Source organism: Myotis yumanensis, unplaced genomic scaffold, assembly GCF_028538775.1.
Source record: "Myotis yumanensis isolate MYYU_CA2020_CCGP unplaced genomic scaffold, mMyoYum1.0.hap1 SCAF_6, whole genome shotgun sequence".
In the NCBI taxonomy this organism is placed as follows: domain Eukaryota; kingdom Metazoa; phylum Chordata; class Mammalia; order Chiroptera; family Vespertilionidae; genus Myotis; species Myotis yumanensis.
The window spans coordinates 53,381,423-53,403,993 of record NW_027223757.1 but is presented as its reverse complement, the minus strand read 5'-3'; the positions used below and the strand labels follow the sequence as shown (position 1 = coordinate 53,403,993).

General features: G+C 36.6%; 2 protein-coding genes and 1 long non-coding RNA gene across 7 annotated transcripts in view; 1 reads left to right on the top strand and 2 right to left on the bottom strand.

Moving 5' to 3' along the window:
* Positions 1-17,724, top strand: part of SLC35A1 (solute carrier family 35 member A1) — a 28,665-nt gene extending 10,941 nt beyond the window's left edge. Inside the window, exons 2-9 of one of the 4 annotated variants that reach the window (XM_070418120.1) lie at positions 13-58; positions 1,391-1,592; positions 8,550-8,709; positions 8,890-9,042; positions 11,265-11,331; positions 13,032-13,208; positions 13,638-13,772; positions 16,914-17,724. In XM_070418120.1, coding sequence (XP_070274221.1) covers positions 1,549-1,592; positions 8,550-8,709; positions 8,890-9,042; positions 11,265-11,331; positions 13,032-13,208; positions 13,638-13,772; positions 16,914-17,041 — 864 coding nt within the window. In that variant the 5' untranslated portion in view covers positions 13-58; positions 1,391-1,548 and the 3' untranslated portion in view covers positions 17,042-17,724. Of the gene's footprint in view, positions 1-12; positions 1,593-8,549; positions 8,710-8,889; positions 9,043-11,264; positions 11,332-13,031; positions 13,209-13,637; positions 13,773-16,913 lie in introns of all 4 variants that reach the window. The other 3 variants (XM_070418119.1, XM_070418118.1, XM_070418121.1) reach the window with 3 other exon arrangements.
* On the bottom strand, positions 124-13,816 carry LOC139012346 (uncharacterized). Its single transcript, XR_011471852.1, has 4 exons — positions 11,442-13,816; positions 3,853-3,991; positions 3,293-3,412; positions 124-2,525 (listed from the first exon to the last, which is right to left on the bottom strand). It is a non-coding gene; the product is annotated as an uncharacterized lncRNA (long non-coding RNA).
* A 1,077-nt stretch (positions 17,725-18,801) lies between the features above and the next one.
* Positions 18,802-22,571, bottom strand: part of RARS2 (arginyl-tRNA synthetase 2, mitochondrial) — a 62,769-nt gene continuing 58,999 nt past the window's right edge. The window contains exons 19-21 of one of the 2 annotated variants that reach the window (XM_070418115.1): positions 21,752-21,826; positions 19,521-19,584; positions 18,802-19,064 (exon numbers count right to left, since the gene is read on the bottom strand). In XM_070418115.1, coding sequence (XP_070274216.1) covers positions 18,978-19,064; positions 19,521-19,584; positions 21,752-21,826 — 226 coding nt within the window. In that variant the 3' untranslated portion in view covers positions 18,802-18,977. The remainder of the gene's footprint in view (positions 19,065-19,520; positions 19,585-21,751; positions 21,827-22,571) is intronic. The other variant, XM_070418116.1, reaches the window with a different exon arrangement.

Below are 22,571 nucleotides of genomic sequence, written 5' to 3'. Positions count from 1 at the left end.
TTTTTGAGACAGGAAGAAAAGCAGCTTTGAGGGAAGGTGATACCGACAGTTAATTGGGGTAGGTATAATGTAAAGTTTTAATGCCTCTGAGACATCCTAGTGGGCATGGAAAAATAGGTACAGAATAGGCACACACAACAGAGGTCTGGGCTGGAAAAATAAATATGGGAGTCTTTACCACATGAAAGTATTTAATCTCAGGATTAAAAGATTGTTAAAAGAGTGATCTCGTAAAAGTATCATTTTCAATGTCCTTTGACCCCGTATACATTAAAGAGTATTGTTTTCTGTACAGTATAACCAGAAACTACAGAATATAAAGAGGACATACAATAATAGTTGCAGTGTTTAGACAAATGAAAGTCAGCTTAAGAAATAACAGTCTGATATGAAGCAGTGTCCAATAATTTTATGAGTTAAATTAAGCAGGATAGGTTTAAGGATAACTTCACTCAAGGGCCCAGATTAGGCAAATTAGAATCTTCAGTTCCCATGAATTTATTCAGAGGCAGTTGTAGCTCCAGGGATCCTGGTGAGCCTTTGGAGGCCTGAGGTCTGCCTAGTTACTCTTCTCTAGTGTGAGAACTTTGAGCCTAGAAAGGGACTAATTAATATAATCTTTGGCTAATGAATGTTACCTAATCAAATGTAACATCAAGGTTCCAGACCCAGTGAAAGGTCAGTCTCTGTCAGGCTTGGAAGTGGCCCAGAGTTTCTGTACCTACAGAATCCTATTTGGACAGAACTCACAATTGCAATCTAGGTCAAATGGCTGACACCTATTCTCTTTGGTTCTTTCTCTTTTCCCCTTACCTGGGGTAGGAGTAGCAGAACTGCATCCCTGAGGCATGAGTACCCTAACGTTCACATTATCAGATTGTAAGACCTTTGTAAGCTGCATGGTATTGCTGGCTTGCCAAAACACTGCATGATGATAGCTTAATTTTAATTGCAAATCTTTCTTCTGCCCTACTTATTTATAATATTTTAAAAAGAACTAATTAAAAAATTATAAACAGAATTGACTTGAAAATCTTTTCCCTGATGTATTTAGGATTTTTAGCTTCTTAGAAGAGATATAGACTTGCTTTAGTGAGGAGTGCCTGATATATATTGGGGAACAGAGATCACAGACTTCATTTATATTTCTTCAGAAAAAAAGTAAAAACACCTCTTTCAGGCAGAGAAATGCATACCTTGGTGAGATCTCCAAGAAAACTGGGCAATAAATTATGAGGAAAATTCTTAAAATATATCATTGCTATAATATATAACCTAAGTTAAAATTTCCTTAGAAAAACCAGAGAAGAATGTTCTTTTTGGGGAGGGCTATTGTGAAAAACGAGGTTTTGAAACTAATGAGCAGATATCAAATTTCTTTTTCTTTTAGAGAGCAAGTAACTACTCTCTAGGATACCAACTGTTAAATCACTGTCAAAACGTGTTATGTAAAGTGCCAAACATCCTCTTTTAAGATTGCAGCAACTAAGTTTGCTGCCTTCAGACGTTCAGGACTGTTGCTATTGAGAATGGCAGGCTGCCAGAGTGATGGTGTTAAGAAAATGTTCTTTCCTGTCTCCCCTTAAAAACAGGTGAGGGAAACATACAGGTAAATACAGCTAATTTTCATCTCATTCTCATACCTCTTTAGCTGTGTCTATTATTCTATCATCTGTGATGAGAAACTTTAGGCTGAGGGAAGTTATAATTTGTCAAAAATATCTAGAAAGTGACTGCAGTGATAGGAATAGAAGACAAGTTCCCTGATCTCTAGTGAAATTACTAAGCAGGTTTTTTTTTTTTTTTATTAACTAAGACAAAGATAAACACTTAATAGCACTGTTAAATATCTTAATGATTTTCAGTAATTTTATTTTTTCTCTTTAAGTTTTTATTCCCAGATGTTAACATTTTACCATTCATGTTTTATATTCTTTCTATGTATGTATTTGTATTTGTGTGTATAATTTTTCCTGAACTGTTTTACACAAGATGCCATTTGTCCCTAAATTCTTTAGGGCATACTTTCTAAAAACAGGACATCTATATATATAAAAGGCTAATATGCTAAGTGTCCATCTGGGTAATGATGTCATATAGCAACGCCTGGCTTCCTCTTCTTAGCAACGACTAACCTCCTTGCAGTTTCTTCAGCCCAGGAACATGACTTGCTTGCTTAATAGCCAGGTGCAAACATTTCACACTTTAACCAAATGTCTGTGAAGCATTTTCCCGTGCCTTATCTCATTTGATCTTCACAGAAGTCCTGGAGTAGGTAGATAGAGACTCAGTAGAATCCTATTTTCTTTTCATTAGCCGGAAAATGGAGATTTAGAAAGTTTAGAAACTTGACCCGACTGAAAAGAAGAAATGGTGGACCTTGAAAATGACTTCAGGTTTTCTCACTGTGCAGAATATAGTCAAACACTGCTGCAGTTAAATATTTTAGCCTTTGTTCTCCCTGCGTGATCTACAATAATCATCTGCTTTGTGTTGATATTTACTGCTGTGTTGCTGACAATTACCTGAAAGAGAAGTTGGGGTGGTTCACTGGTCTGGAAAAAGTTTAGCTAAATCAGAAAGCAGGTCTAATTAAGCAAGTTTATTCTATGTATATAAAAGGCTAAGTTGCCTCATGTATGCATGATACATATAAAGCTCTCGCTGGCGTCAATCGCATGCGTGTGTTTTGATCTGTTATTTTCCATCGTGATTTTGGCTGACACTTCTATTATAAAGAAAGGGCAAATAGTAATATTAAAATATTTCTTCTAATTAATTTCCTTTCAGTGTACATGAATCTGTGCCACTAGTTCTTACATAATCACACAATATCAACATCAATACAATACTGTTTAATTCACAGACCTTAGATGACCTTGCCAATTGCCCACTAATGTCCTTTAATAGTAAATTAGTCCGTTTACATTGAGTTGCCCTATCTATAGTTTCCTTTAATCTAGAACAGTTTCTTCATCTTTTTTTTTTCATGCCAAGATGGTCAAGACTTATCTTGGATTTTCCCTGCCCCAACTCTGAAACCATACATTTCTCCAAGAAGCCTTGAAGCTTTGTTCCTTTTTCTTTCTTTTTTTCAGAATGGTACTTAAAAACAAGAATATAGATACTAGGTGTGCTTATTGCTACTGGGGTATCATTACTTCTAGGCCCTCTCAGCAGACAGAGCTAGGAAATATATGTATGTGCACATATACACACCTATCTGTGTATACATATGTATACATATATATGTCTGTGTGTGTAACTGTGTGAGTTACATATTGTTTGATACCTATAATTCTGATCCAACACTGCAGAGTTGATTAAACCTTCCCCTTTTTCATATTTGTTCCCTTCTTCAGTGGTGGCGAGTCTGGCTCCCATTATTCTCAAGATATTTATTTGCTCAATTCTAGAATACATAAGTAGATTTAGAATTTCTAACATACAATGTGAAAAACAAACCTACTAACAAGTTCAGTTTTTGCATATAGTTCTTTTTGCCTTTAGTTTTAGAGCACATAGACTGTTTGGAATACTTGGGTTATTCTTTTTCTGCTTCAGTGTAATTTTGTAATGAAAAAAACTGACCAGTTTTTTTTAGTTTGTTAGTAATTAATTTGGGTTTTCCCATGCTTGTTGATTTTACTTATAATTTGCGGAATGGAAAATATACTTATTTCAATGAGAAGATAAGTTAGAACTGCAAGAACATAATGGAGTATGGGGAAGAATGAATGGACAGTTACTTTGATAAATAAGATTTAAGGTATATGTGGTTTAATTGGTGAGTTTTAGTTATATGCGTGTGTCTATATATACACAGTATACACTGTGCTCCTCTTTATTTACCTTAGAGATTATTGTTCCATGTCAGTACATAGAGATCTGTCTCATTCTTTTTGAGAGCTGCATGGTTTTCCATTGTATGTATGTATCAGATATAGGCGTCTCTATTGATGGGCATTGGGTTATTTCCAGTCTTCTGCTACTACAAAAATGAAATAATTATCTTTTTACATACACTGTAGTGTACATGTATGATTACATCAGATCACTTTTAAATTGAGAAGGGAACGATTAAATCCTGTTTTGGTGAGGGGGCAAATTAATATTTTGGTGTTGTAAACGTTCTTATGTGAATAGTTAATTTCTAAAATATTTGAATTATAAGTTACCAATTTCTAAGTTGTAATCTCATTTAAACATAAAACAGTATAACATTTAAAATATTTTGGTTCTTCATAAGACTAATTACTGTTATAATTCACAGGAAAATTGCTGGTTACTTGTATGATTTATTAAACCCTGTCATAGCTATTAAAACCTACAGTTTTGATTTAGTCTTTTGTGCTATGAAGAGAAGGAAATGAAAACACTTTCACATTGCCAGAACAAAGTCAACTTTTTATTGTTTGCTATTCACCACAGTTTATAAAATAAATCTAGTAGGATGTATAAATGTACATATACTTTGGGTGTATTTAGTAATAAAGCACATGTATCTTAAATCTTTGAGCTACTATCCACATAAGGCTGGAGGAAATTCTTGTATTATTTCAAGTATTACCTAGACTAATTAATGTAGCTATCAAATACTTATGTTGTAGATTACCCAGCCCTATTCTGTTTCTCCTGCTGAGTTTACATTTTGACTGCCTCTCTGTATCCATGCTACAAGGGGTGTAGGGAAATGTGATAGTAAAAGTCTTGTACCTCATATGAGTATTTTTGTCCTCATATGACCTCATTATTGGTTTTTATACCTGGCCCCCTAAGTCTTTTATGTAAGTTAATTATACTTAACTTTACAGATGATAGGAAATTAAGTAAGATTTAAATTTCTTAGGCTCATAGGTAACTTCTGCTGTGTTCCATTTAGCACAGTGCCTTGGTAACCTAGCCAAGGATTTTATGCCTCCTAGTAGTTCTCGTCAGATCAGGAGCTGGAAGAATGAGGCCTACTTTTGACCAAATATAGGTCAGAAAGAATTGGTTTCAGCATTTGATAGGAAATTTAGAAGGGAGGAGGCCTTGGAACCTCTCTGCAATCAATATGGAGCCTCAATTTCTTCAGGTAACAAAAGGCTGTACATAGATTTTGTTTTAGTGATAAAAATAACATTGTTCAAGTAGGAAATACGTTTATGAAAACTAGTATATGCTTTTTGACTATACATGTTCTTTCTCTTACCTAGCATTGCCATTTACAGAGTTAAATTTAATAAATTTGTTTTTAACAAAAGGTACTCATTAAGGTACTTGGGTAAATATGAAGGCATGAAAATGGAAGAAAAAAATGGCCATTGGTTTTTATTTGTTACTTTTTATAGTATGTTTAAGGCTGCAGTATATTTAGAATTGATTATTTATTTTTGTCTACTAAATAGTAAAAGGATTGATGATTACTAGTGTTTTCTGGAAGATATATTGCTGTTACTTTTTTTTTTAACTGTAGTGAGTAAAGCTAAATATAAGCTTTCAGAGCTGTATGAATACATATGTTAAATTAAGCAGGATTTAATCTGATTAATACTGAAATTATCATCATCTTTAAAACTTTCTGTGTACTGATTCCTACATATTCTTCTTTCTTATACCTATTTTTCTTTTATTCCCAAGCTTGTGTTTTCTTTTTACAAGTTCTTTTAGTATCCTCTGACATTTTTTGTAACTTTTTTCAAAATACCTTATAATTATACTAGAGGCCTGGTGCACAAAATTCGTGCAGGGGGGCGGGGAAGAATGTCCCTCAACCCGGCCTGCACCCTCCAATCTGGGACCCCTCAGGGAATGTCTGACTGCCAGTTTAGGCCTGATCTTGTCAGGCCTAAACCGGCAGTCGGACATCCCTCTCACAATCTGGGACCGCTGGCTCCCAACCACTCGCCTGCCTGCCTGCCTGATTGCTCCCTAACTGCTCCCCTGCCGGCGGAGCCATGGGACCCCCAGGCCTCACTGTGTGGAGTGGCCGCCGGGCCCCGCCTCCACTGTGCGCGCAGCCATCTTGTGACAACCTCGTGCTACGCCACCTAGACTTTTATTACATAGGATAATATTGCTGTAATTCTGAGGTACTGCAGTGAAACTTGAGCATTCTAGTAGTTAGCATTTTGGTGTAGCTTGGCTTCTCAAACGTCCACATTAGCAAAGGAACCAGAAAAAGATGCTAAGACCTTACTGGCAGTGAGTAAGTAGAAGCTCCAAAGCATTGAACAAAAGATATAGTCAGAAGAGCAAAAGATCTGAAGGTTAATCCAAAACACTGTTTTCTACTGGTTTGTCACATGTAAGGAAAGGAGTACTCAGACTGGCTGGTGGTCTCATCGCGCCATGTTTTTGTGAAAACTGGAAAGTATGGAAGAAGAGATAAGAAAGGAGAAAAGTGACAGGGAGGAAAGGGGCTACAGCAACCTTGATTGTTGGTGCAGGTATGGTTATTAGAAATAGCAATAAGATCGTTAAGTAGCCCATATTCCGACAGGCAAAAGGGTACCAGTGATAGATCAACTATTCTCTCATTAGCCAAAAATTAACTTGATGCTGTTGAAGGCTTGCAGTTCTCAACCTTCCTAATGCTGTGACCCTTTAATACAGTTCCTCATGTTGTGGTGACCCCCAATTTCATTGTTACAAATTGAACATAATTAAAGCATAGTGATTAATCACAAAAACAATATGTAATTATATATGTGTTTTCCGATGGTCTTAGGCGACCCCTGTGAAAGGGTCGTTCGATCCCCATGTTGAGAACCGCTGGCTTAGGGTATCTCTAATGGGTGAAGGTAAATGGTATTGCCCATAGCAGATTAGGGAAAGGAAAAATAGTGACTATACTAGAGTTTGGGGAGTCTTAGGTGGGAGATCAGTGGACATGGAAGGAGGTAGAATGTGGGAAATGGGTACAGATGGGTACATCTCAGTAGCTCTTTGGGGAAGCACTCTGAATATGTCAATATATGTCAGTATTTTAGAAGGGCATTGAAAATACGGTGAAAGCAGTATTCTATACTTCACAAAATCTGTAAGATTTATATCTCTACTATCATATAATTGCTTACTAGTGAGAATTATGACATTAAGGAAAATGTTGAATTATGTTTTCTAATACATCACCTTGTTAATGATGGTTAGACCTCTGATTATTTTCTCTTTAATTTTTTCTTCAATTTTATAATTGAGGGAAAGCATTCTTTGAAAAATTCTTTATACTCTGTTTTGAGATGTTGAGAAAGTGTATAGGACACCTTAGATTTGCACTAAAAGTAATTTAAAAAAGAATGTGAAATGTTTAAAGGGCCCATCTTCAGATCCTTGGAAACCCCTACTCTGTAAAATTTCTCAGAGTGACCTTTCTGGTATTTTCTGCCTCCTCTGGATGGATTGCAATCTCCCACCAAGCCATGTGTGTTACTTCTCAGCATACAGATTTACCATTGGAGCAGGGTAACTTTGGCAACAGAGGAAGATCTGTAACTCAGGATATCTTTTGTTTCCGTGGCCTATGCCAAATTTCCTGTCTTACTTAATTAAGCACTTAAGCATTGTCTTGGGGGCTGGAGTGTTGTGCACTGGATAGGTATAGGTAGTCAATTTAACATTATGGACTTTTTGCTCCCCCTTAGAACATTGATGATTATTTTTGTAGGAGAAAAATCAATTAATGACTGTCAATTCTAATAAGTTAACCGTATTAAACTTGGAGTTGAAACAGGTCAACAAAGTATTATGGTCCTCCTAAGTATATTGTGAATTGTAGTTAGGCCCTTTTGATAAAGTACTTTTTTTGGTGTGATGCTTATTATGATTTACAATGGGAGAAATAAGCCAGATTATCTTATTCCTCCTGAGGAAAAATAAGAATAGTTAAGAGCATGGATAATCAATATGCAGTCAAGTAGTAAACTTTATATTCATTATAGTTTTTGTTGGTATTAGTTACAGATTTCCTGCAAAATTATAGATAGGTACTTGAGTTTTATGAGAATATGCTTAAAAGTTGATTGTCCACTATACTTCATAAGCACTGAGCTAAGTTGCAAATGATATTGACCTGAATCCATCAATTCCTATCCCAAGTAACTTCCATAGCTACCAAAGCCTTTTTCTTTTGAAAATTTAAATTTATTGTAATAAAAAAACTTTAAAAATGGATGTGCAACCTGATTAAGAAATAATCAGGGTGAACTTGATGTAATGGCAGTTAAAGTGTCAGGGGTTAAATTAATAGGTAATCGTCAGCATTTCTGGTTTCCTGCTGTCTTATTATTTAATATACTCAAAAACTCCTGGAACTTTTATCAGAGGCTGACAATGGTAAACCTGTTTTCAAACTTTCCTGAAGAGAACTTATAACTGCTTTTCTTTTATGCAATTGTTGGCATTTTTTAAAATCTAAAATTAGTTGAAAATTATAAAGACAGAATAAATTTGCTAAATTAACATCAATGGACTTAATATAGCTATTCTATGTGTGAAGAATTCTTATCCAAAGGATGCTCTTTAATTTTCCTCAACTCCTTCTCCTTTCCTCCCTTTTGTTTTAAAAGAGAAACTGGTAGTCTGGGTAGATTCAAGACTTCGTTAAGAGAAAATGTATTGGGGAGCCCCAAAGAACTGATGAAGTTAAGTGTGCCATCATTAGTGTATGCTGTTCAGAACAACATGGCTTTCCTAGCTCTTAGCAACCTGGATGCAGCAGTGTACCAGGTAAGTGGAATAAATGATAATGGAGAGCAGAATCTTTAAAAATGTTTTTATGGTGAAATTATTTTTATTAACCCTTTATCACATTATCAAATGTTTTTCTCAATAATTCTATTAATGATATCAGAAATAATGGTGTCTGAGATTAAGGTTAAGTTCATTAATTCATTATTTTATTTCTAGGTGACCTACCAATTGAAGATTCCTTGTACTGCTTTATGTACTGTTTTAATGTTAAACCGGACACTCAGCAAAGTACAGTGGATTTCAGTTTTTATGCTGTGTGGTGGAGTTATACTTGTACAGTGGAAACCAGCTCAAGCTACGAAAGTCATGGTAAGAAACAAAATGCTTACCATAACTAAAATAGAAAACTTCCTATGTCTTATATACTTCAGTCACATTGATGAATACAGCACCATTATATTTCTTTGATTGAAAATATTTGCTCTATATATAGGCTTTTAAAATCCTGTTAGTGTATTACTAAGGATAATGTAATTTATTAGCTTTCTTTGTTTTTAGAGGGGAATATGCATAAATGTTTGAGATGGAAGGTTCTTTAATGTTATGGATGACAAAACTGAAGTCCAAAGAGGTGAAGTAACCTGTAACTAAAATTGTGACCAAAGTGTGTATGTTCAGAACTTTTAAGCCTCGTTAAGACATTTTCTCAGAAACACTGGGCAAGGTTTTGTCCATCTAGTTTTCATTTCTCTGTACCCCCAACTTCACAGTTTTTTTATCCCCTTTTTTAAAATCCTTACCTGAGGATATGTATATTGATTTTAGAACGTGAGGAAGGGCTGCGGGGAGAGAAACAATCGATTGCCTATCATGTGCGCTAGACTGGGGATCAAACCCCCAACCTAGGTATGTGCCCTGACTGGGAATAGAACCTGAAACCTTTCTGGTGTATGAGATGGCACTTGAACCAGCTAAGCCACCCAGCCGGGGCAGGTTTTTATCCTTCTGCACATACTCCCACTGTCAGTCATAGAGATTAAAGGGTAGTGTTTTTACTGATAATTGTTAACTAAAATAGGGCCAAATGTATACTTTACTTACAACTTTTAGTTTGCTAAGAGTTAAATGTTAAGGTACAATACCTGAATTTTTAAAAATGTTATACGCTTTAATCAGTTATTTTCTTAAAGAGCTGTAGGAAGTGGAACTCCAGTGAATGACTTTCTGAAAGTCATTAGTTTCTTTCTACAACGGAAGACTCTTCAACTTTTAATAAATGAAAGTTCTTTTAGGAATTTAGGGCAGCTGGGGATGTAAGGAGAGCCTGTAAAAACAGGAAGTCAGTTCCTTTTTAGGTAGTTCCTTTCTAGTTTAGAGGAGATTTCTCCCCCGCCCCTCCCCCAAGAAAATGAGTTTTAGATGAATATTTATTGTCTTCACATGTTTAAACATGCTCATATTCTTGGTGACATTTCAAAACACTGATCAACCATGCACTGCATATTGAACTCAGTTGTAGACTTTCAAAGAAATTTGTTGGGAAATAGGCCAATATGTAATTAAAAGTTAAATGCGAACTTTAATACCTCACACCATTAGAAAAGATGTTAGGTCCACCTCACATAGGTAATGTATGTGAAAAGTTTAGTAAACTAAAGCAGAGTTTAGGGCAGCTTATCCTACTTTTGGATCCTTCTAGAGCAGCAATTTTCAACCAGTGCCACAAGAATTTTTAAAACATACAATACCTGACTATTCAGTCAGGGGTACTGACCTCTTTACCTAAGATTTTGAAATTAAAAAACAAAACAAAAAAACAAGACAACAGCCAACACAACCATAGCTGTCTGGTGTGAGTGAATCAAAATATTATTTTGTCAGATCTTCAAAAGTTAGGTTTTTTTGGTGTGATTTGGAATTTTAGTAGTTTATGTGTGCCATGAGATGAAAAAGGTTGAAAATCGCTGCTCTAGAAAGTTCTTTTTTACTTTAAACAGGGTACAGCTTCTTGTAACTGCCTCATTGTTCTTCGTTCTTGTCAGAATAACTCAAATTCCTACTATCTCCCATAATACCCTCTGAATGTTTGAGGACAGTGTCACATCCTTCCTCTCCAAGTCTTTTTTCCTCATTGAGACAACCTTGTGGCTTCTTTCTAGAATTTGGTTTCTAGAGACTTCCCGATTCCTGTCTCCTGCCCCAATACTTCTCTGTATTTCTCTTCTAGATGTATTCATCTGTTACCGTTCCTCATTATGTCCTAAAACTTTACACTATCTCTAGATGTTGACTGAGCAGTGTGAGATGTAACTTGCTAATTAACTTCGTTCTAAATACTAGAGACTTGTTAAATCAAGATTATATTTGTGTGTTTTTTTTAGGGGGGGTATCCATTCTATAACTGGTTATAGCTATATGTCTTTATCTCTATTTGTATTATTTCAAGAGTTAGGACTATAGAATAGCCGTGTCTAATATGGCAAATACTTTAAGTAAAACTGTAACACAAATTTTTGTGTTCATTTATTTGGTCTCTTGGATGAATTCTATTTATTACTCACTAAAAATAACTTAAAACATTATTATTGCAGGTGGAACAGAATCCATTTTTAGGGTTTGGCGCTATAGCTATTGCTGTATTGTGCTCAGGATTTGCAGGTAAATCATAAAAGCATTTTACTGTTACCCAATTTTAAAAATATCAAGCTTTAAATAGGGATTTAGTTTATCTTGTTTTATTGTAACATTTTATTTCCATTAAAGCTTACCTATAGTTTAGTTTATGTCAGCTATTTTTCCAATAAATGCATGGTAGTGTTTAACTCAGTTCAGACCTCAGTCTTTACTCATACTTGCAGTTCTTTAAGAATATACTTGTTCTTGACCATTCTTAGTCCAGCCCAGTATTTGTTTTTCCCTCGTAACTTCAAGGTCTTCCTCTGCTTCAACAGGGAGAAAAAAGGGGTGGGGTGGAGGGTATCAGAACACTTAATACATAAAGTAACAGCCAAAAACGGAGGGACAAGAATCAAAATCACTAACATCAAATAAAAAAATCTGGGGCCCGGCCAGCGTGGCTCAGTGGTTGAGCGTAGACCTGTGAAACAAGAAATCTGGAATTGTGTAGAGACAGCCATTCTGCACTCAATCAAGAGACAGTATATGAATGTGTAACAAAAGAAAGAAAATGTGTTTTAGAGATAGTTCTTTCTGGTAAAGAGTATATTAGTTATAGCTATATGACCTTACTTCTATTTGTGTTATTTCAAGAGTTTGGACTCTGCTTTTTCTTTTGACTAGGAAAGTAAGCTGGATATGGAAGTGAAATATTGATTATAAAAAAAGATGTTTGATGAGAGGGGAATATCTAAATTTGGGAACATACCTAATGATAGCATCATGCTAAATTTTTATTCTTAGTAATGAGCAAATTAGAAACAAAATTATGTTGCCCCCCCACCCCAAATAATATACTATTTGATTTTTTAGCATTACTTTGAACAATTAAATGTTTGTGTCCAACATTCTATCTAGTTAGTTCAATTTCTTAATAAACAGTTGAAGAAATGGTGAGTGGCTTACTATCCCTCTATACTGGAATAACTGAGCACACACTAGTTAAGTGGTTTTCCCAGATAGAAAATTCATAGATGGAAATTATATGTTTTTCCCCATTTTCTGGCTCTTCCCAATATATGTTTGTCAAAATCAATCTTGTTTTTCATTAGAATTTTTAGTGGATTAGTACTTCAGTGGCGATTTCTAAATCTCTAATTCACATGGTATTTATAATTAAAATCTTCAATATCTTTGTTAAATGTGTTCATTTCAAGAGTAAAACTTACAGTAGTGATTGGGGGTGGATGGGGAGGTGTCATGCGCTCTTTTAGAGTATCTGAAAAAAGCTGTGGTCGTCCCAAACACAGAAAAATGCAGAGTTCTTGGTCCTTCTGACATTGTGTATGAATGTGGCTTGGGGAGCCTTGCTTTAAAGGCAAATGGCTCCACTCAGCAAGTTCTATTAAAATTTCATTTTGGTTGTGTTACTTACTCTGAAAAAATCCCCAGTGGTGATTATACAGGTTACTTTGCAAAGCTGGGAATATTCACTAATAGGCAGATTTTATAAGGATGTGATTACGATAATTGACTCTAATAGTATAGTTTTCCAGCTGACCAAAGCAAGTCTTTTTATTAGCATTAATAGAGTTTTGTGATGTATCTTACTGCTATAATAATGGCAGAAACTGTTCTTAACAGTAATTTAGAGTACTGTTAAATGCGAGTTAGGAAGTTCTTTTTAAGTTAATTTCTAATAATATCTTTGCCTCATATTTGCATGTCTAATTTTCTTTTAGGAGTGTACTTTGAAAAAGTTTTAAAGAGTTCAGACACTTCCCTTTGGGTGAGAAACATTCAAATGTATCTATCAGGGATTGTTGTGACATTAGTTGGCGTCTACTTGTCAGATGGAGCTGAAATTAAAGAAAAAGGATTTTTCTATGGTTACACATATTATGTCTGGTTTGTCATCTGTAAGTATCCAGGAATCAAAGGTTCTGGGTAGGCCCTTTAAAAAAAAAAAAAAGAGTCAGATGTCTATTTAAAGAGTTTATAGCATTTTAAAGTTGTTCCTTTATATTGTGAACACTAGTTTGAAACTGTAATTTTGGTTTTATTGACTTAATTTTGTGGCACAGCTGTACCAAAGCAATCTTGCTTTCTTAATCAGAATTATCTAATGTGTTAGCAATAAATGTGTACAATTTAGTAGTGGACCACATAGCCCTTTGGGCATCTGAAAAACAGTTTTGTAGGAATTATTGCTGAATTTTAATATAACTCTCTCAGGTGGCTGCTTCTAAGGAAAATAGCATGGCACCTTTGAGGATGAAAATTTCCTTACCATCATAGAATGTTTCATTTATTAGCATGTTAACATTTTCTTTCTTTCTATATACAAGTTCTCGCAAGTGTTGGAGGCCTCTACACTTCTGTTGTGGTCAAGTACACAGACAACATCATGAAAGGCTTTTCTGCAGCAGCAGCCATTGTTCTTTCTACCATTGCTTCAGTGCTGCTGTTTGGATTACAGATAAGTATGTCTTAGTTTGTATTTTTAAGTTTTTAACATGGAAAAGCCTCTCATTTCCTTGATTTGTCTTTTAAATGTGGCATGGTCATGGTGTTTTACAGAAATTCCTAGTTTCGTTATAATTTATTCTACAAGTGCTGCAGTTCATAGTTGTGTGGAATATGGGTCAGCAGTACTTAGGTGTTTTTAAATAGTTCTAGAGCTTAAGCTGAGGGGTGCTCATTCTGTATGAAAGTAAAGGGGCTACTGTTAAGCTTTTTTACAGGCAAGACCTCCCAATTCCCCAGATATTAGATAAGACAACATAAGTGCTTCAGGGAGAATATACTATGATGAGATACATGAGGAAATAAGTAAAAGGACTTGAGGAATTTATTTCAGCAGTAGAATTAGAATAAGCAAGGCTTTTTGAGTAAAGAACAAATTCTTTCATTTCCCCCTTAGTTTGTACCTTCCTAATTGTTTTGGACTTGGGTGCAAACTGGTTTTGAAATTACAATTCAAATCTAAATGTTCTATTCTCTTTTATAAAGATATCTTTGTTTCATTTAATATGTAACTGATATGAAATTCATTACTATAGGACTATGCTAGTCCTTTTAATACAGTTGTCCCTAGCCCACACCCAGCATTAAGATGGGTTTCTTATTTAAGCAGTGATGCTGACTTAACATTTAAGGGGGTTTTATGCTGTAATAATAATTTTATTTAATAATACGTGAGGAAAATTTGTCAAATATCAACACGGAAAAGAAACATGTTTATATTTCATTTAAAAATTGACTCCTGTTATAAATGCAAGTAGAGGCATACCAACCTTGTAGACATCTTAGAAAACTATTTTATAGTACTAGAGGCCTGGTGCACGAAATTGGTGCACTGGGTGGTGGTGGGGAGGAGAAAGTCCCTTAGCCTGGCCTGTGCCCTCTACAGTGCAGGAGCCCTGTGATTGATCGTTGATTGCCCCAAAGAGGTAGGCCCTGCCCATCCGGCCCTTTGATCGATTGCCCCAAAGAGGGAGGCCCACCAACCCAGCTGGAGCTCCATAATGGATCACCGCTGCAGAGGGAGGCCCCGCTGCAGTGCCGCCTGGGCCTCCCTCTTTGAGGTGATAGAGTGTGCCCCGCAGAGGGAGGCCCTGCCTACCTGCCGAAGCCCGCCAGTCGGTGGCCTGGGCCTCTCTCTTTGGGGCGATCATGGAGCTCCCCGATTGATTGTTCCGGTGGCCTGGGCCTCCTTCTGCAGGGTGTTCGTGGGGCAATGGCCGGGCCCCCAACCAATCACATTGCACCTGCCTTGGCTGGCCTGGTGTCATAGGGTGGTTGTCCGGAAGGTTCTGCTGTTCAGTTCGGTTGATTTGCATATTACACTTTTATTATTGATGGCTCAAATTTTGCCTGTGCCATTTATTAACTGTACAACCTTGCGGAAATTATTAACCTGTGTCTCAGTTTCTTCATATGTAAAACGGGAATGGTAATAGCACCTGCCTCCTAGGGTTGTTTCAGGTAAAGTTACTTACTACGTGACAGGCACTATTCTAAGGCCAACCATTTAAGTGTTAGGTATAGGCCCTCCTTTAGATATTTTTCTTACCTGATTTGGGTGAACTTTTAATTGAAGTTCTGATCCATCCTTATGCTCAACAGATCCTTATGACTTTGCTCCTAAATAATACAGTGGGGCCTTGACTTACGAGTTAAATTAGTTCCGAGACTGAGCTCGTTAAGGAGCTCGTTAACTCAAATTACTCTATCAACTCAATGCAAAAAATCGGCTGAGACACAGCTGGTATCAAAAAACTCGTTAGTCAGGACACTCGTAAATCAAGGCCCCACTGTACTTGGGAACAGTATAAAATGGCTTTGGTCAATGTTCTGTGTTAATGATGGTCAAGGAAATTAGACTGTCTTAGCAATCTTCTAGTTTCTTATTTACTAGAGGCCCAGTGCATGGATTCGTGCACCGGTGGGATCCCACGGCCTGGCCTGCTGGCATTGGGCTGAAACCAGCTTTCCAACATCCCCCGAGGAGTCCTGGCAGGCCAGGCCGAGGGACCCCACTGGTGCAGGATTGGGGCCGGCCGGGGGTGGGGGAACTGAGGAGGGCTCTAGGGCGTGTCCAGCACTTCTTGCCCAGTCCTGATCGGCCAGACCCCAGCAGCAAGCTAACCTACTGGTTGGAGCATCTGCCCTCTAGTGGTCAGTGCGCATCATAGAGACTGGTCAAACGGTTGGACACTTAGCATATTAGGCTTTCATTATATAGGATTTTCATTCCCCTTTTTTGAAGGTAAAGCTAGTCTTTTCTGGTTAGGGTTGAACTAAAATCATAGCTTGATGGCATTTCTTTACATGCCATTTTGTAAGCTGTTAAGATTGTACTGGTTTAGACAAGTTGTAATTCAGTGGTGTCCTGATTTTTAGGATTAAGATGATAAAAAAAAAACAAGGCTAGCAGAAAATGTAATTTTACTTAGTAAATCACCACTTCTCCTATTTAGAAATCTTCAGTAGATTTAGTTATTGGTTACTTAACACATTGGATGCGGGAAACGTATTTATACGTTTTACATTGACTGGTAAACACAGTTTTCCAGTGAGTTTTCCAGTATTTGTCTGTTTAAAATTTAAGAAAAATAATTCAGTATACATTTTATAGTAAATCACAAAAAGTTTCATTGAAAAAAACATATGTAAAACTAAAGTTATCGTAATTTTACTGAATGTTGCCATTTGCGCAAAAAATTAAGCAAAAACGGCCCGCATACAATGTGTTAACTACCTTTGCTCTAAATTTGCACAGGTTTCTAGTATCATGAAAAGCACACTCCACTGCTCTTTATTTCAGTCAGTGTAGAGGGAAGTTAGTATGTTCTTTGTCAGTGGTTCAGGATAGGCATACTTGTATTCTGAAAAGTGTATGTATACAGTCACTCCGTTGGTCTTTCTAAACCTTATAATCATAGTAACAGATTTATGTATTACATATTTACATTCCATTTTAAAATTGACTCTTGTCATAAATGCAAATAGAGGAATGGTGTGAACCCATAATTGAAAGTCTTTAAAATTCTAAACCAATCATTTGTTATATTAGTTTTACAGACACAATACAAATTAAGCTTATTTTGTTTCCCTTTCAGCACTCACCTTTGCTCTGGGTACTCTTCTCGTATGTATTTCTATTTATTTCTATGGATTACCCAGACAAGATACTACATCCATCCAACAAGGAGAAACAGCCTCAAAAGGAAGAGCCAGTGGTGTGTAATTTCAGCCTCAAAGGAGATTCCTACTAAGATTGAAACCATTTGCATTAAACTAGAGCCTTAAGTCAACCCCAGAAGGTAGCTTAAACAAAGAATAACAAATTAACTATGTGGTATAAGAAGAAGAAAGCTATCTTGAGTGAATTGCTACCAAGATTTAATGTGACCTGTTTGGGGTCAACCCATTTTGTTTTAGAATGAATTTTTTTATTGTATATATAATGTATATAAAAGTATGGAGATAGTATGGTTAAAAAATCATGTGAGGCTATAATATTCAAATAATAAGGTTTGGGACAATGTTAAAGGTTAAAGTGCCAAAGCCATTTCTGTACTAACTGTTGTCTTGTTCAGGTACCAGGGGAGAAGGATGGCCCCTCCTTGTTCCCCAATTCATGTACAGTATTTTGTTCCAGCAGCAGTAAAGACCTAACTCTTTTCTTACAAGAGAGACAAAAACAGAACAGGCTAGTAAGAAACAAACTGAATGTGGAACTTCTCAAACTGAATATTTCATAACTTAAGACAATGATTTCTGGGTGGTGACTGAATACTCCCGTAAGTGCTGTATTTGTGCCATTTATTGTATGGATTCATATTTCTTTGCTGTTAGATGATATACTTTTCTCCAAAAAATATTTCTACTGTCTTTTGTACTTTTTTTAATAAAATATGTTTAGCTGTGGGGCTCTCAATAATTTATGAAATTGTTTTTTTTAAAATTTTATATGAATAGGGAAATTCAACAATAAACTTTATATGAAATCTGTTTGATCATTTTTTGTATTATAGCTATACCATTAAGGTAATGCAAAAACATAAACCCCAAACATTACATTTAAATTTTCTCTATGTTGAAATTGTATTAGTTAGTGTTCTTTGGTTGCGAATAGTAGCTATAAACCAACTATGACTAAAGATGGTATACCATACTTGCTAATATAAAACTATATTCATTCAACTAAGAAGTTTGGTTCATGCTAATTTCCCCCTCAGGTTCGTAAAATTAGATAGTCACTGATATTGATACTAGAGAAGACTTCTAGTAGCAACATTTAAAATAAATTACAGCAGTCCCAAATGGAAATGCTGGCAGCCATACTGATCAAACAGATCACATGTTAACCTAAACAATCACACAAAACATACTTTACCAATATGCAGATACGTGAAGTAAAGGATTTATGTACAACTAATTTCTTGTTATTCAATGTATCCAGTTCCCGAGTTCACGTAGTAAGTTACCTGTATACGTATCAACCAAAAGATAAACACGAGATCTGTTCTCTGGGTGTTATCAGCTATATTGGCAAAAGGGTGTAATACTAGTCTCTCTAAATTTTTTCAGACTAGTCATAATTATAACAAATTTGATGTAAACATTAGGTAATCTTAGTTGGTTATAAGAATAGTTTCTGGCCCTAGCCGGTTTGGCTCAGTGGATAGAGCGTCAGCCTGCAGACTGAAGGGTCCCAGGTTCGATTCCAGTCAAGGCATGTACCTTAGTTGTGGGCACATCCCCAGTAGGAGATGTGCAGGAGGCAGCTGATGGATGTTTCTCTCCCATCAATGTTTCTGACTCTATCCCTCTCCCTTCCTCTCTGTAAAAAGTCAATAAAATATATATTTTTTTAAAAAAAGAATAGTTTCTGGAGGAATGACATTGTGAGAAACCTCAAAGTAGAATTTAAACTCTAACCCTTAATTCCCGTTAGACCACAATGCATTGAAAAGATTTAAATGAATTTTATAAAAGTCTATTTAATACTTAATGACCATGAGATTTCTTTTTAAGGATTAAGATTTAATCAGTTGATAAATCACTTATAGATTTAATATATAGATTCTGACACAGAATAATAAAATTCTAAACAGCAAGGCATTTAAGAATAGATAACTAGAATTAATTAGTATTTAAAAAGCCATTTTCATTGGAAATTACATCCTACATACAGGTGTTATTCCAAGAAGTTTCATTCCATTGGCTAGGACAGAACGGACAGCTCTGAAAAGATGAAGTCTGGCCTGCAAAATAAATCAAAGAATGATTAAATGTTTAATAATAGGCTAACTATAAAATGAATAAGAATGTTTTTAAGAATAAATTTAACTTTCTTCTAAGTACAAACAATATCTGAAAAGTTCCCTGGGGTTTGCTGTAGGCAAGGGAATACAAATTCCTAGAATCCCTAACAGTAACACTGGTACCCAAGGGTTGGGGAGTGAGTGACAGTATCATCATACAGCACAGATTCAAAAAGGGAACCCATCTCTGTAACACTTTATGTAGGAAAATCTACTTCATAGTTTAGTATATTGGAAAGTAGATAAATGTTCATTGTTACAACCCAATTCTAATTATTAAGTACATTGCTGTAGTTGAACAATTGGATACTATTTTAGAAACATTTGCAAGACTGACTCAGTAATATTAGTCTGGGGAAGCTAGAGATTATACACAAAACACTCAGTGTAACATACCCCAGCCACTTCAGGAGGACTCTGTTTTATGGGCAGTGTTCTGTGTGCCACAGCTGCAAGGTGACTGAAAAGAGAAATCCTGATCAGGACCAGTAGTAGTAGCCTGTTGTAACATATAAGCCTGATATCTAATCTTACTTCCTCAATTTAAAGATTAAAAAAAAAAATCAAAGCCTATATACAACCACTAAAATGTATCAAAAGTTGAAGGTCCTGGCTGGGTAGTTTAGTTGGTTAGAGCATCATCCCGAGATGCCAAGGTTTTGGGAAACAAGCAACCAATGAATGCATAAATACACTGAGTGGCCAGATCAGTATGACCACCCCATCAGTACTTCGTTGGGCCACCTTTTGCCTTCAATACTGCGGCGATTCTTCTTGGCATTGACTCCACGAGATGTTGAAAGGTGATGCGAGGAATCTGACACCATGCCTGATGAATAGCACTGTCCAGTTCTGTGACATTTGATGGTTGTGGAACCAGCTGCCTGATGACTCTTTTAACTTCATTCCACAAATGCTCAATTGGATTGAGATCTGGTGATTGGGGGGGCCACCTAAGCAAGGTAAAGTCTCCCTTATGTTCTTGAAACCACTCCTGCACAATCCAAGCACCGTGGCATGGCGCATTGTCTTGTTGGAAGAAGCCATCTCCATTGGGATACACCATCAACATGATAGGATGAACTTGATCAGCAACGATACTTAGGTATGTTGTGCTATTCAGACGTTGTTCCACACGAATTAAAGGGCCCAAATCATGCCAGGAAAACATGCCCCAAACCATAACACTGCCCCCACCAGCTTGAAGGTTTGTACTCATGCATGTGGGGTGCATGCTTTCATGCTGTTTCCGCCAAATTCTCACTCTGCCATCTGCATGATGCAACGAAACGTGATTCATCGGACCACATGACTTTTTTCCAATGCTCGACTGTCCAATCCTTGTGTTCCTGTGGAATTGGAGACGTTTTGTCTTGGTAACTGCAGACAGCAAAGGTGTTCGAACAGGCCTTTGGCTTCCACATCCCATACGATGCCGTGTACAGCTAATTTGCCTACAAACATCAGGTGGTCATAATAACCTGGCCACTCAGTGTAAGGGTAACAACAAATCCATCTCTCCTCTCCCCCTCCCTCCCTCTCTCTCTGAAAAAAGATGATGGTTTCATTATTAGTTTTATAAGTATAGCAGACCCTTTCTAATGAGCTTTTCCTCATTAGGCTTCCTTTATGGTCTGGCCTTTCCCCCTCTGCATGGTGAAGAGGTCAGGTAGAGACTAGTTATGAGTGCACTCTGCATACATACCGGTCACTCATCTTTAAAACATTTTTTCTATTTAGGTAAGGCAGCAATTACAGCAGTGTACCAGAGAAATGATGCTTATGACATTTGTTTCAATGATTAAATGGTATTTAATAAGACTTTCTGGCTTCTTCATTTCTATATGCCTAAGTGGATTTTAAAGGAAAAAATTATTTAAATCTAGGGAAGACAAAATAAAAAGCATAATTAAGAGAACAGTCCCAATAAATCTTTGGTTTCAATAAGTCTTGAGTAAAAGCAAATATTTCTTAAATAGCTTTACGGGGAGACAGTTATTACTCAGAAGACAGATCAAATAGTCAAGTTTCTAAAATGGCTACCATGAAATGCCTATCATAGAGTGTCACTGACTTGTTTCTCAATTCATTCTTGCCCTCTAGCTGATATTTCTATGCCTCTGCTTAAAGCTTTTTGTGGACCTTGCTGCCCTGAAAATAAGATGAAATGCCTTAGTACATGGCAGAAATGCTTCATCTGACCCCGCCCAGGACTATGCTGATCGTTCCTTTAATGATCATGTTCTTGCTTAATTCTGGGCTTTCTCCTCCTCCTTGCTTCTCCTACTTAATATCTACTCCTTTCCTCTGAAAAGCCCTCTCTGATCCCTCAAGGCTGGGCTGAGTGCCCTGACATTTTCTCTCACATCCACTCTAGCCTAACACATACGCTCTGTTCTATAACCTCCTATGAGGCTGCTGTTTCCTGTTCACTTGACTGAGTGAATAGATGAACATTGATTGCTAATTTGCAAAGATGAAGCAAGAATTCCTGTAACTTAAAGCACATAATATTTTTAGGCCAAAGGATTTATTTATAGGAACACTTCAGATGAAGGAAAGGTCCTTTGTCAGATCAGGCCTCAGCTGTCTGGTTACACCTGAAAATAACAAGATTATGAAAGTACCTTAGAGTTAGAAGATAGGTGACAATGTGCCTGGGTTGAAGGTCCTGAGATGATCTATAAAGCACTTCGTCAAACCTAAAAGAAAGATGACAGGAGCAACTGTCAGGGGAAGACTGTGCACATGTTACACTATGCTAAGCTGTTAAGACAGATATCTAAGATGTAAGGTTGACTTGACATCACTAAGGGTAGGAGGTATATGAAAAAAGACCTTTGTACAGTTGAAGGTAAGGGCACATTTTTCTCTCACAAATTTCTGGATGGCAGGCACTTTCTAAATCATCTTTTCCTTAGGCTTACTTCAGCATAAGGACTCAACCATGGCTGTTAAACTGAATGTAAAAGCTGCTTAGTGATGTTTATGGACATAATCTAGAAACAAGCAAACAGTGTCTACCCTTAATGCCAAGAAATCCAAGTTGGCTTATTTTCCCTCATAACTAGGTCCTTTTGATCCCAGGAAAGAATCACTGACTGCTGTGTGGCAATCAGACAAAACTGCCATGTTAACTGTCCACATCCCTGCTGGAGCCTGAGCTCTCACAAGGCTGGCTTCCCCAGTGATGCTGGAGAGAGCTCAAAGGTGCAGTCTCCTGCCCAGATGAGGGCATCAGACAGATGCATATTTGAAACTGTGACTTGAAACCAAGAGGCAAATGAAAGACTCAGGGAAGCTGTGTAAAGGCAAGGATTTTCCTTTACTTATCATAGAGGGTGAGAAGATGATCTTTTAAAAAATTACACAGTTATGCTTTTACCAGGGTTCACATTCTCATACTACCTAAAGGGTGGTAGGCGCTTAGGCTAATTCAGTGGTGGT